Consider the following 17839-nt stretch of genomic DNA (forward strand, 5'->3'; position numbering starts at 1 on the left):
TGGTGTTTGTCAGTGTAGTTTTACATAGTATAGACCTCAGTTTTGTGCGGGTTTTGAATAAATTTGGTATTAACTGGAATGTCATATTTTGTTACTAATTTTGCCAAATGTTGGTTATTTGTTTGCTGATGTCAGGAATATATGGTATACAGCAGTATATGGTTTCGTGGTTTTTTGATTCGTGAGCTGTATTTACTTTAGTTGGTTGATTTTGCTTTCTGTGTAGGTGTGTGCTAATAATGTTTTTTTCGGTTTGTGGAGGAAACTTATTGATGTTGATGAAGTATTGTTTTATTTTGTCTAATTCATCGTTAATTTTATCTGGTGAGCATAGTTTTATGGCTGTGTTTATTTGGTTTCTTAGTATGTTGAGTTTTTGTTTTGTTTCATGTGCTGAGTCCCAAGGAATCTATAGTCCAGTATGGGTGATTTTTCGGTAGATTTCTGTTTTGAATTGTGTGTCGGTTCTTGTAATTTTGAGGTTAAGAAATGATATTTGATTGCTTTCTTCCTGTTCACATGTGAAGTTAATGTTGGGATGTATAGAGTTAATGTGATTGAAAAATTAAGTATGTGTTCTGTAGATTTAAATCCATAACCGTGTCATCTACATATCTGTACCAGTATAGTGGTGGATGTAATGCTGTGTTAATTGCTTGTGTTTCAACTTGTGTCACAAAAATATTGGCTAGGACTGGTGATACTGGGTTGCCCATGCTTAGGCCATTTGTTTGTATATAGTTTTGGTTGTTGAACATGAAGTTTGTCTTTATCGTGGTGAATTCTATGAGGGTTGCTAACTGGTTACTGGGAATTTCTATAGTTGGGTTAGGGTCTCGGATATAGAGTTCTAAGGCTATCTTGCAGGCTTCAGTGGTTGGAACTTCTGTAAAGAGGGATATAACATCGAAACTGGCCATTAAGGCTTTATGATTAAGTTGATTTAGGTTAGACTTGAAATTAAAAGAGTCTTTGATGAATGAGTTGGCTGATGTTGCATATTTGGAGAATGCCCATGCTATGTATTTGCCAAGATTGTAATTAAACGATTCATATGTGGACATTATTGGTCGTAATGGACAATCTGGTTTATGAGGTTTGGGGATGCCGTTATATTTGCGGTGTGTGCGTGAGTCGGTTTTACGTAGGTAGGAATAAAGTGTTTGTGAAATTGTGTTGGCTTTTTTCATTTGTAGTAGTAATTTGTTCAGTTGTGTCTCGTGTGTCTTTGTTGGATTTGTGTTTATTTGTTTAAACTTGTTCGTGTCTGATAGGATGTTATTCATTTTTTGGATGTATTCATTCGTGTTCATTATGACTATAGCGTTACCTTTATCTGCTTTTAGAATTTTTATGTTTTTGTCTTGTTTTAGGTTTTTAATGGAATTAATGTCTCTTTTTGTAAGGTTGTTTTTTAGTTTTCTGTTTTGTGAAATTTTGTGACAGTGACTTTCTGAACACCCTGTATTATTAATATGTTCTACTAGATACATGCTAAAGATATGTTATTAACACATCTAAATTACTGTATGGGGAAGTAAAACGAACTAAAAACTTTTAATTATTTACTTTATTTGATATGTAGAGATTTTGAAACCAGGGCTTTGGAACTCCTCGACTATTGTTATCGTCAAGATGACGATATCGTTCTGCAGCTGCTCACATATGAACTTCAAAATTGGAGCAAACAGACATGCCTTAGTCTTGCTGTGAATGCTAAACACTGTGGCTTTGTGGCTCACACAGCATCTCAAATGTTATTAGCTGATTTGTGGATGGGAGGTCTTAGGACAAGAAGAAATATTAACTTAAAGGTACAAAATTAATGAAATGTGAAAGTTATAATAGTATCTTTGTTGAATAAGTACAGGAATCCATACTCCTGGTAATAAATATAATCACATGATCCAGTTTCTGTTATTTATTACTAAATATTTCTTTATCTACCACAAACAGTATTTAATATCAAACATGATCCTCAGTGGCTCATTCGTAGTAAGGTAATTCTTATTACAGAACTGACCATGACATAGATAGAACATTATATGAGTTATATTGTAACTTACTATATGAATGTCTTTTATGAAACAAAAATATGAAATAAGAAGTGTGGTTATCATCTCTCTTCAAAAGTAAACACTAGTTAATCTTCAAGTGTAGTACATTGACTTTTGTTCTAAACTAAGTAGCTTTAGAACTTCAAGTGTAGTACATTGACTTTTGTTCTAAACTAAGTAGCTTTAGAACTTCAAGTGTAGTACATTGACTCTTCTTCTGAACTAGGTAATTTTGGGACTTCAAGTATAATACGCTGGCTCTTGTTCTAAACTAGGTAATTTTGGGGCATCAAATAATAGTACATTGGCTCTTGTTCTAAACTAGGTAATTTTGGGGCATCAAATAATAGTACATTGGCTCTTGTTCTAAACTAGGTAATTTTGGGATTTGAAATATAGTACATTGACTCTTGTTCTAAACTGGGTAATTTTGGGACTTCAAATATAGTACATTAGCTCTTATAAACTACGTAATTTTGGGACTTCAAATATAGTACATTGACTCTTATAAACTACGTAATTTTGGGACTTCAAATATAGTACATTGACTCTTGTTCAAAACTACATAATTTTGGGACTTTAAATATAGTACATTGACTCTTGTTCAAAACTACATAATTTTGGGACTTTAAATATAGTACATTGACTCTTGTTTTAAACTAGGTAATTTTGGGACTTTAAGTGTGATACATTGGTTCCCAAACAAACCAAACCAAACTTGTTCTAAGTTAGGTAATTGTAGGACTTCAAGTGTAGTACATTTACTCTTGTTCTAAAGACTTGGCATGACCAGGTTGTTAAGGCTCTTGACTTGTAATCTGAGGGTCGTGGGGTCGAATCTCCATCACATGGATCATGCTCACCCATTGAGCTGTGAGGGCATTTTAGAGTGACAATCAATCCCACTATTCCTTGGTAAAAGAGTATCCCAGTAGTTGGTAGTGGGTGGTGATAACTAGCTGCCTTCCCTCTAGTCTTACACTGCTAAATTAGGGACAGCTAGTGCAGGTAGCCCTCGTGTAGTTTTGCGTGAAATCCCAAACAAACCAAACCAGACTTATTCTGAACTAGGTAATTGTGGGACTTCAAGTGTAGTACATTGACTCTTGTTCTGAACTGGGTAATTTTGGGACTTCAAGTGTAGTACATTGACTCTTGTTCTAAACTAGGTAATTTTGGGAATTTTGATGCCACTGAGCATTCTTGCTCTGGAGTTTAAATCCAAAGAAGAATTGCAGCTGATGCCTCAGACTGAAGAAGAGCACATCCTAGATCTGAAAGATGATGTGGACTCTACATCAGATTCAGATAGTGAAACTCGTAGTCAGATGAGTCATGTAGAGGTAAGGTTCTTGTGATACAGAGAATAGTTAATCACCGAGACTTACAGTAATTCTGTGTAATAGTTTAAACCCGTTTGAACAGCAGGTGTGGAGTGCATGTTTGCATGTTAAAATTCATAATTCAAGTACAAATAAATTTTCTAACTAGTTCAATTTTTTTATCATTATTAAGAATTTATATTTTGTCATTTATTTAATGTTATTAAAAACAAAACAAAATCCAAATATATTTTCCTGGACAGCTCCAAGAAGTCTATTCAGGCAACAATGTACTTATTAATGTGTTTAGAATTTGTCTCCCCATTTGAAATTGTAGGTTCTTAACCCTTTTCAAATTTGTGATGGGTGAAAGGCCACGTTATTGCATCTGTTGACTTGTACTCAAAATTTTAATGAACTTCTGTTTTATGCATTTATGTCATTATGTTAGATATCAAATTGTAGATTATAACTAAGATTTTAATATTATATATTTAATTTCTTAGTGTAAAAGTGAATATTAAAGAAAGCACACCTAAACATCAATTTTTCTGTCATGTGGTATGTTGAATGCAGCACTGGTTCAGATTAGATTTTTGTTATGTCAAAATGCAGCTCTATGGTTTTGAATGAATTAGAAACTCAAATAACAGATGATGACAAGTTAGGATATGTAATAAGAACCTCCTATATTTTGTATTCGCTGAGATATTGCTCAAGTACAGAATCAAGTACAGTGGCCTCACTCACCTCTTTCCATTTCTGGAAATGGTCTTGTATATACAGGGTGTTCGGAAAGTCACTGTGCAGTTTTGTATGTTAATAAATATGTAAGTGCACAGTGGCTTTCTGAACACTCTGTATATTTAAGTACATGTATAACATATGAATAACCAATCAAAAGGTCAGAATATTCTAGTGACTTTCTCAGTCATTTTGTGATATGAGGGTGTTTTCTCTTTCTTTCAAGACAAACCTTTGTGCTTGGTAAATTGAGTTTTTAGCCTATTTTAAATTTTACATTTGTTTTAGACCCAAATACACCTTAGTTACTAAACTTAATAAATTATTATGTGATAAATTAATTATGTAGTAAATTATTATGTAGTATTGATGTAATAATTTGTGAGTTTTGGTCATTTAAATGTATTTATAAAACCTAACATCTCCAAAATTTCGTTAGGCTTAACAAGCTACAAAAAGTTGCATATGGAGTACAAAGGTTGTAACTGAAAGAGATAATTGTTTGCTTTATTTCATTATTCACTTTTGTTTTAAGAAAAAAATTTGTTTATAAATACTAATAATCTATATAATGTATAATAATTTAAATGTGACTATATATTACAAAATACTTGTTCAAGAAAACATGGCCAAGATAGGTCAGTTTTATATTAGTGGATACAGTAACAAGAGTGCACACGCATTCCATCATTGTAACTTCTGAAGATTATAACAGGTGCAAATTGGTTACAAGGTTAGTCTCAGAGACCAAGCCCATGCTCAAAGAGTTAAAGAACTTATCATCCATGAAAATACAATTCTTTTGGTTTCTCATTATTTCTGAAAATGCTTTTATATTAAATTATATGTTTTAAAAATTTTCATTTTCTTCAATGACAAAACATCTGGTAAAGAAAGTCTAGTTGAGTGCAGGAGGTGATAAAAATATTTTGGTAAATCTTATTGAGTGCAGGAGGTGATAAAAATATTTTGACCCACAGATGCTTATTTATCTTATTGAATATTTTTAAATTTACGATATTCAAACGATGGAAGTATTGGACAGAAGTTGACCTTGACCAAGAATATTGTTAAAGAAAATATTGTCAATTTTTTTGACAAAGCAAATGATGATGTCATTGTAGGCAGGTCATTTTGGTCACAACAAATCTTTGCCACATTTCCATTATGTTTATTTGTTTTATGAAGTTTAGCTGAAATTGGTGACCTTTAGATTGAAAATAATAAAAAACTGAAAATTTAAGATTAAAGAAAGTACTTTTATTGATGTTTTTTCAAAGGACACAACAAAGTAACTTGAGTAATTTTTGTTATATTTTGAAGACATTACATCACATGGTTGTGATATAGAAAGTTTTTTTTCTCTAGTCTTTTACTGCGACAACTTTGACACGATGTAAATCCACTGGACAGCTTGATCAAGTAGAAAATGGAACCATTTTTACTATAGATGACCAAGGAGTAGATCTCGACAACTTGATTCCAAAAATTAAAAAGAGTCCCCTGAGATTAGGAAAGAAGGTGTATGAGTTTTATGCAGCACCAGTCACAAAGTTCTGGGGACACACAGTAAGACAGCTTATGTAATTGAAGCTTGGAGGTATAAGTGACATAAACAGTGAGGTTATTTGTAACTAGTCCTAGCTAGTATAATAATGTGAGGTTATTTCTATTTATACTAGATGAAACAGCTGTTGACCGACATGTAAACCTAGTAATTACACTACAAGATATTGGTGAAAATTAGTCAATTATAACGTCTTAGTTTAGCTAGAGAGGAGTAGGTTGTTATTTATATGTATCTGTTGGCAATAAATGTTTTGATTTTACTGTATAATATAGTGGTTCTCAACCTATGATATATGTAATGCTGAGCATATATTAAGATATTTCAAAAAACATGATAAAGAAACATCAGAATTGTAGGTTGTTAATATAGTGTTGACTCACTCTTAAATTATTTCATTTGATTAACCTTTTTATTAATATAAGCTACTTTTGAGTGTTTGTTACCATTTTATATTCATTAAGGTAAGCTTTTGTTTTTAAGGTCTGATGGAGCTACGTAGCATATAAATGTTGGGGATTTAGAGAATATAAATGAAAATATGCCATAGGTGGCTTTAGTTTCTTTAAAAATAGTAATTTCCTTTGATTTGTTAACAAAAACTGTTTGGGTTACTAAACAGACTATTGAGAATAATGGTTTCAGCTACACAATGAACACTGTTTGAACTTTTTTATAGAAAATGATGTATTATGAAGGTTATTGTTTATTACTGAACTATAAGTATAAATATTATATTTCTATTTGGAATTGGAAATGTTTAGAAACCTAGAAAATGATAGTCTAAATGTTTTTGTGAGTTCTCACTTTTGAGAACTTTTGAAGGTTTAGTTTTTACTTGAATATTTCATTAACCTTTCAATTATAATTACTTTATAGATGGCGTATGGAGTCTTCATGTGTTTTTACACCTACATTGTTCTTGTGAAGATGCATGATTTACCAACCTGGCAGGAGATCTATGTAATAGCATACCTGTGTACCTTAGGCTTAGAGAAAGTACGTGAGGTGAGCTTGAAGATTTTACAGTCGCTAAACTTTTAATTTAATTAGGCTATTATTATTGATTTTTTTTTCATTAAAACGTTTTCTAAGAGTTAACTTAAGATTTGAACAGGTCTGGAAAATTATGGAAGCCAAACTCTATAAACATTTCTGTACTGGAAATTCTGGAAAAAAATAAATGTATTAAGTCACAGGTATGAAAAAGTCCCAAAATTACAGTTTCAATGAATATAGTCCCCCCATGAAATAATTGGTGTAATTGGGAAAAAAAACGAAAAAAAAGGTTTTTTGAACTTGCTTTGTTTATATTTTGTATGGATTATTATAAAACTTTTGTCTCATGACACCCAAGACATTTGCAACTTATAATGGCAGACACACTTGATAAACAGAAGTACCAGTTCAGTCCTATGTTGTAAAGAATCAAGTGGTCCTAGAATTGTGTAAACTCTGCTAAGTAGTAGAAGGTGTATAAAATAAATATATCAAGTTGTTGTAATAACTAGATAAACAACTATCTTGTACAACACTTGTAGAATCAAGTGGTCCTAGAATTGTGTAAACTCTGCTAAGTAGTAGAAGGTGTATAAAATAAATATATCAAGTTGTTGGAATAACTAGATAAACAACTATCTTGTACAACACTTGTAGAATCAAGTGGTCCTAGAATTGTGTAAACTCTGCTAAGTAGTAGAAGGTGTATAAAATAAATATATCAAGTTGTTGTAATAACTAGATAAACAACTATCTTGTACAACACTTGTAGAATCAAGTGGTCCTAGAATTGTGTAAACTCTGCTAAGTAGTAGAAGGTGTATAAAATAAATATATCAAGTTGTTGTAATAACTAGATAAACAACTATCTTGTACAACACTTGTAGAATCAAGTGGTCCTAGAATTCTGTAAACTCTGCTAAGTAGTAGAAGGTGTATAAAATAAATATATCAAGTTGTTGTAATAACTAGATAAACAACTATCTTGTACAACACTTGTAGAATCAAGTGGTCCTAGAATTCTGTAAACTCTGCTAAGTAGTAGAAGGTGTATGAAATAAATATATCAAGTTGTTGGAATAAAGCAGTTTAAGGTGTTGGAATAAAGCAACTCAAGTTGTTCGAATAAAGCAGTTTAAGGTGTTGGAATAAAGCAACTCAGGTTGTTCGAATAAAGCAGTTTAAGGTGTTTGTAATATATAAACCTTTAATTAGTCATGTTTGCAGTGTGTGATGACCTTTGGTGTGTTGTATAAAAATTAAAGTTTAAAAGAATAACTGATAATGAGAATTGTTTATATATAGTCTTGCATTTGATATAATTTTTAGATGTGAAGTACAAAAGTTCAACTGTTATATCATTCTAACCTAATGCCTGTAGTATGTAATTCAGCATAATTAAAATCTTGTTTCTTATTTATATACTGAAATATTTCTTATGAAATATTAGTTTCAATAAGAAAAGTGTACATGTTACCATTTAAAACATCAGAGTTTTATGTTTACCAAAGTTAAGAGGGAAAAGCAAGTCCAACAGCTGTTGAAAACAAAACCTTCAGTGGAAATAATCATGTTGATTACATGTAAATAGCAGCATACCAGTGACTGATTGATTTCTTGTCATTTCCTGTTTTATGTTGCACTTGACTACGGGCAAGAACCTGTTAACTTATATTGATAATACATAAATACCATAGATCAAAATTGACTTAAGTTTTGTAGAAAAGTGTAAAACAAAATGAGAATGTCCAACATTTGTGGAAAAGTTACCTTACACATATGAAATGTGAGCTGATATCTTTAAGTGATTGTTCACAGAAGTTTAGTTAGGTTTCTAATTCTTTTAATAAAAACATCTTTGGATATTTTACATCGATGATAGTAAAGTGTATGTTTTACTTTAGATAATGTGTTCCAAACCTGTTAGATTTGTGCACAAGATATCAGTTTGGATGGATAACAGATGGAATGCTTGTGACTTGGTGGCTATTTTGTTTTTTCTGCTGGGCATGTCATTACGGCTCCACGTTGACACCCATGAGGAAGGAAGGGTTATTTACTGTGTAGACATTATATACTGGTACCTCAGAAGCTTGGACTTTTTCAGTGTCAACAAATATCTTGGGCCTTTTGTCACCATGATTGGTAAAATGGTATGTATTTGTTAACACAATATCTCAGTCTTATAAATGTTTCTCCTTTATTTTTATATGAATTTTTAAATCCTTAAAATAATTCAGTGAAGTAAACCTAATTTTATTTGACTTTACACTGAGGTTTTGGTTACTATACTGCTACAAGCAACAGACTAAAACTCTAAAAATGGAGAAAACTGTTAATTTCTTACCAGAATGAAAAGTGTTTTTATTTTCTAGAACATGTTGAATTGTGTACATCCATTTTTTTATGATTTAGTTATATTTTCATTTACTTCCAAGAGCATGAGATTAGTCCATTTTATTTCTCTGCATCCAATCTCTTCATTAGAGAAAATATTAAACACACAGTTGAAATTAAAAATAACATCTGTTCTGGTTAGTGATGACTTCTAGTTAGTTTAAGTACGTGTAGAGGGCTTAACACAGACAGCCCACTATGTCTTGATGCTTTACAACAAAATATTCTATTTAGTTTTTGGAAGCTATAGTTTCTTGTTACTTAGTTTTAGGTGAATGATATGTTAGTGAAAGTTTTTCTATGTACTGAAGAAAGCAAGAATTTTGATCATCAGACATGGTGCAGCATGTTTTGATTTTCTTTATATGGTATAACTGTGATATATGGAATTCAAGTATTATAATAAGGACCACACTAAACTATTTTTAATTTTCTGTGTTTAAATTCAGTTGTTTCTTTTTATGATTATTTAAAATGCATAATATATGATAGGGATTTTTAATGAAAGTCATCATTTGTAAATCATATAATAAAATGACTTTTCTAAATACTTTTGTAAAGATGTTTTTGGAACAAAACTTTGCCTTAACCTTCCCATGACTGGTGAACATCTTTCATGTATCCAGTTAACAGTTGCATAGCACATTTTAGAATACAATCAAAAATAATAATTATAGCTATTTTGGTAATTTCTAATTCAAAAACATTTTACAATTAATATTTCATAATTTAGTAAAATATTGGTGGAATTCATGAAACAAAAACTGTTCCAACATGCATTTCTGTGCAGCTCTGAGGAGATCTGTTAAATAACACTAGTCAAAGTTGTTACATCAGTGTACCCATCCTACTGCTTAGGTTTGCATTTTCTAATAAACCATTGCTTACAGTGGAGTTTCGTCTGTTACTGATTTTATTATTAGACTCTCTCATTCCAAACTCTTTTTATCACAAAATATGATATGAGCAACTTCTAATGAACATTATCTTTGAAAATAACTAATTCAAAGTTTAAATACTGTTGGACAGAGTAGATTGTAAACTATTTACATCAATTCAGAGTGGCTGGAAAATTATAATTTCCTGGAAAAGTGACAAGACCTAGTTCCATCAGAGAAAAGTGACTTAATCTAATGTGAATTTTACAAGAATTAGTAAACAACAACAACAACAAAAAAACATAACTGGGAACTTTTTATATTTTGTTTAAATGTTCTTTTCTTTTCTGAAAATGTGTTTGCATTAAATTATATTTGTTTTAAAGATATGGAAATTGTTTTCTATAACCGATATCAGTTGAGACTAGTTAGGCTTAAGGAGCATGGTATATGATGTCAGGATGTTCCAATGACTTAAATATTCATTTATTGAATATTAATGAAGACACAAATCTAGTTCCCAGAGGATTAACTTTCAAGATTTAGAAAATTTATGTATCAAAGTAAATATTTTAAATAACACAACATCTTCTGTTTTATATAGTTATCAAACATTATCTATTTCTGTTCTGTTGTTCGTAGTAGTCTACAAGTTTTTAATTTTTATATCTTAAAGTAATAGTATATTTTGTATTCTATTTTATATAGTTATTAAACACTATCTATTTCTATGTTTTGTTCTTGGTAGTAGTCTACAAGTTTTTAATTTTTATATCCTAAGGTAATAGTATATTTTGTGTTCTATTTTATATAGTTATCAAACATTATCTATTTCTATGTTCTGTTGTTGGTAGTAGACTACAAGTTTTTAATATTTATATCCTAAAGTAATAGTATATTTTGTATTCTATTTTATATAGTTATCAAACATTATCTATTTCTATGTTCTGTTGTTGGTAGTAGGCTACAAGTTTTTAATTTTTATATCCTAAAGTAATAGTATATTTTGTGTTCTATTTTATATAGTTATCAAACATTATCTATTTCTATGTTCTGTTGTTGGTAGTAGACTACAAGTTTTTAATATTTATATCCTAAAGTAATAGTATATTTTGTATTTTATATTGGCATAAACATGATATATTTCTATGTTCTCTTGTTGTAGTAGTCTACAAGTTTTTAATCTTTATATCCTAAAGTAATAGTATGTACTGTTTTATATAGGTGTCAAATATGATCTATTTCTGTGTTCTGTTTTATATAGGTGTCAAATATGATCTATTTCTGTGTACTGTTTTATATAGGTGTCAAATATGATCTATTTCTGTGTACTGTTTTATATAGGTGTCAAATATGATCTATTTCTGTGTACTGTTTTATATAGGTGTCAAACATGATATATTTCTGTGTACTGTTTTATATAGGCGTCAAATATGATCTATTTCTGTGTACTGTTTTATATAGGTGTCAAATATGATCTATTTCTGTGTACTGTTTTATATAGGTGTCAAATATGATCTATTTCTGTGTACTGTTTTATATAGGTGTCAAATATGATCTATTTCTGTGTACTGTTTTATATATGTGTCAAACATGATCTATTTCTGTGTACTGTTTTATATAGGTGTCAAACATGATCTATTTCTGTGTACTGTTTTATATAGGTGTCAAATATGATCTATTTCTGTGTACTGTTTTATATAGGTGTCAAATATGATCTATTTCTGTGTACTGTTTTATATAGGTGTCAAATATGATCTATTTCTGTGTACTGTTTTATATAGGTGTCAAACATGATCTATTTCTGTGTACTGTTTTATATAGGTGTCAAACGATCTATTTCTGTGTACTGTTTTATATAGGTGTCAAACATGATCTATTTCTGTGTACTGTTTTATATAGGTGTCAAACATGATCTATTTCTGTGTACTGTTTTATATAGGTGTCAAACATGATCTATTTCTGTGTACTGTTTTATATAGGTGTCAAATATGATTTATTTCTGTGTACTGTTTTATATAGGTGTCAAATATGGTCTATTTCTGTGTACTGTTTTATATAGGTGTCAAATATGATCTATTTCTGTGTACTGTTTTATATAGGTGTCAAATATGATCTATTTCTGTGTACTGTTTTATATAGGTGTCAAATATGATCTATTTCTGTGTACTGTTTTATATAGGTGTCAAATATGATCTATTTCTGTGTACTGTTTTATATAGGTGTCAAATATGATCTATTTCTGTGTACTGTTTTATATAGGTGTCAAATATGATCTATTTCTGTGTACTGTTTTATATAGGTGTCAAATATGATCTATTTCTGTGTACTGTTTTATATAGGTGTCAAATATGATCTATTTCTGTGTACTGTTTTATATAGGTGTCAAATATGATCTATTTCTGTGTACTGTTTTATATAGGTGTCAAATATGATCTATTTCTGTGTACTGTTTTATATAGGTGTCAAACATGATCTATTTCTGTGTACTGTTTTTATATAGGTGTCAAACATGATCTATTTCTGTGTACTGTTTTATATAGGTGTCAAATATGATCTATTTCTGTGTACTGTTTTATATAGGTGTCAAACATGATCTATTTCTGTGTACTGTTTTATATAGGTGTCAAACATGATCTATTTCTGTGTACTGTTTTATATAGGTGTCAAACATGATCTATTTCTGTGTACTGTTTTATATAGGTGTCAAACATGATCTATTTCTGTGTACTGTTTTATATAGGTGTCAAACATGATCTATTTCTGTGTACTGTTTTATATAGGTGTCAAACATGATCTATTTCTGTGTACTGTTTTTTATATAGGTGTCAAATATGATCTATTTCTGTGTACTGTTTTATATAGGTGTCAGACATGATCTATTTCTGTGTACTGTTTTATATAGGTGTCAAATATGATCTATTTCTGTGTACTGTTTTATATAGGTGTCAAACATGATCTATTTCTGTGTACTGTTTTATATAGGTGTCAAACATGATCTATTTCTGTGTACTGTTTTATATAGGTGTCAAACATGATCTATTTCTGTGTACTGTTTTATATAGGTGTCAAACATGATCTATTTCTGTGTACTGTTTTATATAGGTGTCAAACATGATCTATTTCTGTGTACTGTTTTATATAGGTGTCAAACATGATCTATTTCTGTGTACTGTTTTATATAGGTGTCAAATATGATCTATTTCTGTGTACTGTTTTATATAGGTGTCAAACATGATCTATTTCTGTGTACTGTTTTATATAGGTGTCAAACATGATCTATTTCTGTGTACTGTTTTATATAGGTGTCAAACATGATCTATTTCTGTGTACTGTTTTATATAGGTGTCAAACATGATCTATTTCTGTGTACTGTTTTATATAGGTGTCAAACATGATCTATTTCTGTGTACTGTTTTATATAGGTGTCAAATATGATCTATTTCTGTGTACTGTTTTATATAGGTGTCAAACATGATCTATTTCTGTGTACTGTTTTATATAGGTGTCAAACATGATCTATTTCTGTGTACTGTTTTATATAGGTGTCAAACATGATCTATTTCTGTGTACTGTTTTATATAGGTGTCAAACATGATCTATTTCTGTGTACTGTTTTATATAGGTGTCAAACATGATCTATTTCTGTGTACTGTTTTATATAGGTGTCAAACATGATCTATTTCTGTGTACTGTTTTATATAGGTGTCAAACATGATCTATTTCTGTGTACTGTTTTATATAGGTGTCAAACATGATCTATTTCTGTGTACTGTTTTATATAGGTGTCAAATATGATCTATTTCTGTGTACTGTTTTATATAGGTGTCAAATATGATCTATTTCTGTGTACTGTTTTATATAGGTGTCAAACATGATCTATTTCTGTGTACTGTTTTATATAGGTGTCAAATATGATCTATTTCTGTGTACTGTTTTATATAGGTGTCAAATATGATCTATTTCTGTGTTCTGTTTTATATAGGTGTCAAACATGATCTATTTCTGTGTACTGTTTTATATAGGTGTCAAACATGATCTATTTCTGTGTTCTGTTTTATATAGGTGTCAAATATGATCTATTTCTGTGTACTGTTTTATATAGGTGTCAAATATGATCTATTTCTGTGTACTGTTTTATATAGGTGTCAAATATGATCTATTTCTGTGTACTGTTTTATATAGGTGTCAAACATGATCTATTTCTGTGTACTGTTTTATATAGGTGTCAAACATGATCTATTTCTGTGTACTGTTTTATATAGGTGTCAAACATGATCTATTTCTGTGTACTGTTTTATATAGGTGTCAAACATGATCTATTTCTGTGTACTGTTTTATATAGGTGTCAAACATGATCTATTTCTGTGTACTGTTTTATATAGGTGTCAAACATGATCTATTTCTGTGTACTGTTTTATATAGGTGTCAAACATGATCTATTTCTGTGTACTGTTTTATATAGGTGTCAAACATGATCTATTTCTGTGTACTGTTTTATATAGGTGTCAAACATGATCTATTTCTGTGTACTGTTTTATATAGGTGTCAAACATGATCTATTTCTGTGTACTGTTTTATATAGGTGTCAAATATGATCTATTTCTGTGTACTGTTTTATATAGGTGTCAAATATGATCTATTTCTGTGTACTGTTTTATATAGGTGTCAAACATGATCTATTTCTGTGTACTGTTTTATATAGGTGTCAAATATGATCTATTTCTGTGTACTGTTTTATATAGGTGTCAAATATGATCTATTTCTGTGTTCTGTTTTATATAGGTGTCAAACATGATCTATTTCTGTGTACTGTTTTATATAGGTGTCAAACATGATCTATTTCTGTGTACTGTTTTATATAGGTGTCAAACATGATCTATTTCTGTGTTCTGTTTTATATAGGTGTCAAACATGATCTATTTCTGTGTACTGTTGCTGGTAGTATTGATGAGCTATGGTGTGGCTCGACAGTCCATTCTCTACCCTAAGGAAGAATCTTCCTGGCAGTTGGCTCGTAACATATTTCACATGCCTTACTGGATGTTATATGGAGAAGTGTATGCTGGTGAAATTGATCGTAAGTTTTCTTTATGAATATTTCTTGAGCTTGTTACAAAAACTTCCAGCAAATTATTTTGTAGATATTTTAGACTTGAAGTTGAGATTGTGTGTTAATGTTTTTGTACATTTATTATTACATAACAGTTTATCAATTTACAATTTTGTAACCTGTTTCAATGTCACAACTCCATAGAATGAGTAAGACATACTTATGGTAGCAGACTCTGCCAGTCCGTGTTGTATACTTTTAATGTTTGAAGAAACAAACTGTATTTTCTTAGCATAATGTTGTGTATTTGTGTGTGTTAAAGTATTAGGTAAATATAGTTTGTGGGGTTTTGTTGATTTTGAATATATTAAAATATTTGACGATATAATGTAAAATTTTGTAAATTGTTATATATTTAATTAATTCACTTCTGGAATTCCAATTTAGATGTTGGTTTCAATTTGTGCTTCACTGTTTATCTAAATTATATAATGAGATTTAACACAACATCTGTTTTTGTTATTACCTAATGAGATTTAACACAACATCTGTTTCTGCTATTACCTAATAAGATTTAACACAACATCTGTTTCTGTTATTACCTAATAAGATTTAACACAACATCTGTTTCTGTTATTACCTAATGAGATTTAACACAACATCTGTTTCTGTTATTACCTAATGAGATTTAACACAACATCTGTTTCTGTTATTACCTAATGAGATTTAACACAACATCTGTTTCTGTTATTACCTAATGAGATTTAACACAACATCTGTTTCTGTTATTACCTAATGAGATTTAACACAACATCTGTTTCTGTTATTACCTAATGAGATTTAACACAACATCTGTTTCTGTTATTACCTAATGAGATTTAACACAACATCTGTTTCTGCTATTACCTAATAAGATTTAACACAACATCTGTTTCTGTTATTACCTAATAAGATTTAACACAACATCTGTTTCTGTTATTACCTCTTTTGTTCCTGATTGCTCTATTTGTTTATAATTGTATGACCAGCGCTTACTTAGGTTTCTCCACTTTCTAGCCGAGTGCCTTGATGAAGAGACCTGTCCAACTGGCAAGTGGCTCAACCCTGCCATTATGGCTGTGTATTTGTTGATTGCAAACATTCTGCTTGTCAACTTATTGATTGCTGTCTTCAAGTTTGTCTCTTAATTTATTATTCAGTTATTTGTTAATTTATTCATTTAAATCAAACTTAATAATGACAAGAATGAAGCATCGGGATTTATTAGTTTAGTGTAAAAACAATCGCAATTTGTTCCAAACAAATTACAAGCTGAGAAGTGTCTAAACATATTTACTAAGTTTGAGACAAGGAGTTAATGTGTGAGTACCAGTAATTTTTCATGATTATTTATTACACCTATGAGGCCAAATTTGTAAAGATTATCAGAACTAGTTGGTAAACATGAAAACTAACCATTATTAGTTCATAACATATACATAGAAGGTCCTTTGAAATTAAACATTAGAAAATCATGAAGAAATAAGGATAGAAAGTTTTTATTTGACAGGTAACTCTTTGTGAGTGAATCATCATAGTATTTTTAACTAGTATTACAAAAACATGTACTTGTAATATTCTAATCCCTAATAAAGCTTAATGTAGAAATCTACATTCACAAGAGATCTTGTTCAATATTTCAACATGTTTATTACCTGCTATACAGCATCCTGTAATGTTATCCTAGTTTGTAATACTTACGATAATCAGTGATGAAAGATTCAACAATGTAAGTCTGAAGTTAAAAACCAAATTATTTCACATATCTAAATCAACTGTGGATCTTGTTCAGTAGTTCAACATGTTTACCTGCTACAGAGCATCTTGTAGGGTCGAACAATGTAAGTCTGAAGTTAAAAACAAAATTATTTCATATATCTAAATCAACTGTAGATCTTGTTTAATAGTTCAACATGTTTACCTGCTACAGAGCATCTTGTAGGGTTGAACAATGTAAGTCTGAAGTTAAAAACCAAATTATTTCACATATCTAAATCAACTGTAGATCTTGTTCAATAGTTCAACATGTTTACCTGCTACAGAGCATCCTGTAAGGTTGAACAAAGTAAGTCTGAAGTTAAAAACCAGATAATTTCGTATATCTTTGTGTCATTTGTGGAAGCCATTTTGTTATGATGTGAGTTAAGTAACACTGTCAAGGTTTTTCTTTTAGGAAGGGACATTATCAAGTATCTTTTAGAGATATGTCATATGAAGATACGCTGTGGTAGTAATTATCAAGCTTAAAACAAAAACAACATTTTTTAGGTTATTCGTGGTGACAAGAAACATACTTGAGATAAAAATGTATCTCAGGATGGCTGGTATGAGTATTAATACTTTTACAAATACAGCACAGAATAATGTTATGACTTTCTTAAGCCATTTTCTGGTTAATTTATTAGTAAAAGTGTTAATAACCTTACGAGCCATCCTGAGATACATTTTTTAGATAAGTCATGCACAAGTTGACAGTTTTTATATTTAATGAATAGATTTCTTTCTGTAACAGCTACCTACAGCTGGAAATAATCATCAGATAAGAGATTTATTAATTAGGCATACTTTTTCAGTAACATTTTCATGGAAGTCAATGCCATGGCCCAAGAAGTATGGAAGTACAACAGATTTCGAGTGGTAATGGAATATGAACAAAAGCCAGTTCTTCCTCCTCCTCTTATAATTTTCTCCCATCTACATCTGCTGGTGAAATATATGATTAATCACAAGAATGTTAACTTTGATCATGGTCTGAGTGAGTACTTTTTATAAATATTTAAAAA

The 17839-nt window shown here is 30.2% G+C and overlaps 1 protein-coding gene across 1 annotated transcript in view; it reads left to right on the forward strand.

The window, feature by feature from the left end:
- Positions 1–17839, forward strand: part of LOC143227318 (transient receptor potential cation channel trpm-like) — an 81822-nt gene that overhangs the window by 60055 nt on the left and 3928 nt on the right. Inside the window, exons 17-24 of the mRNA XM_076458774.1 lie at positions 1586–1814; positions 3227–3400; positions 5492–5692; positions 6570–6698; positions 8594–8842; positions 14870–15044; positions 16074–16191; positions 17630–17811. Of these exons, the coding sequence (XP_076314889.1) occupies positions 1586–1814; positions 3227–3400; positions 5492–5692; positions 6570–6698; positions 8594–8842; positions 14870–15044; positions 16074–16191; positions 17630–17811 (1457 nt within the window). The remainder of the gene's footprint in view (positions 1–1585; positions 1815–3226; positions 3401–5491; positions 5693–6569; positions 6699–8593; positions 8843–14869; positions 15045–16073; positions 16192–17629; positions 17812–17839) is intronic.

The sequence above is a fragment of the Tachypleus tridentatus genome, chromosome 9, assembly GCF_004210375.1.
Source record: "Tachypleus tridentatus isolate NWPU-2018 chromosome 9, ASM421037v1, whole genome shotgun sequence".
Lineage (NCBI taxonomy): Eukaryota > Metazoa > Arthropoda > Merostomata > Xiphosura > Limulidae > Tachypleus > Tachypleus tridentatus.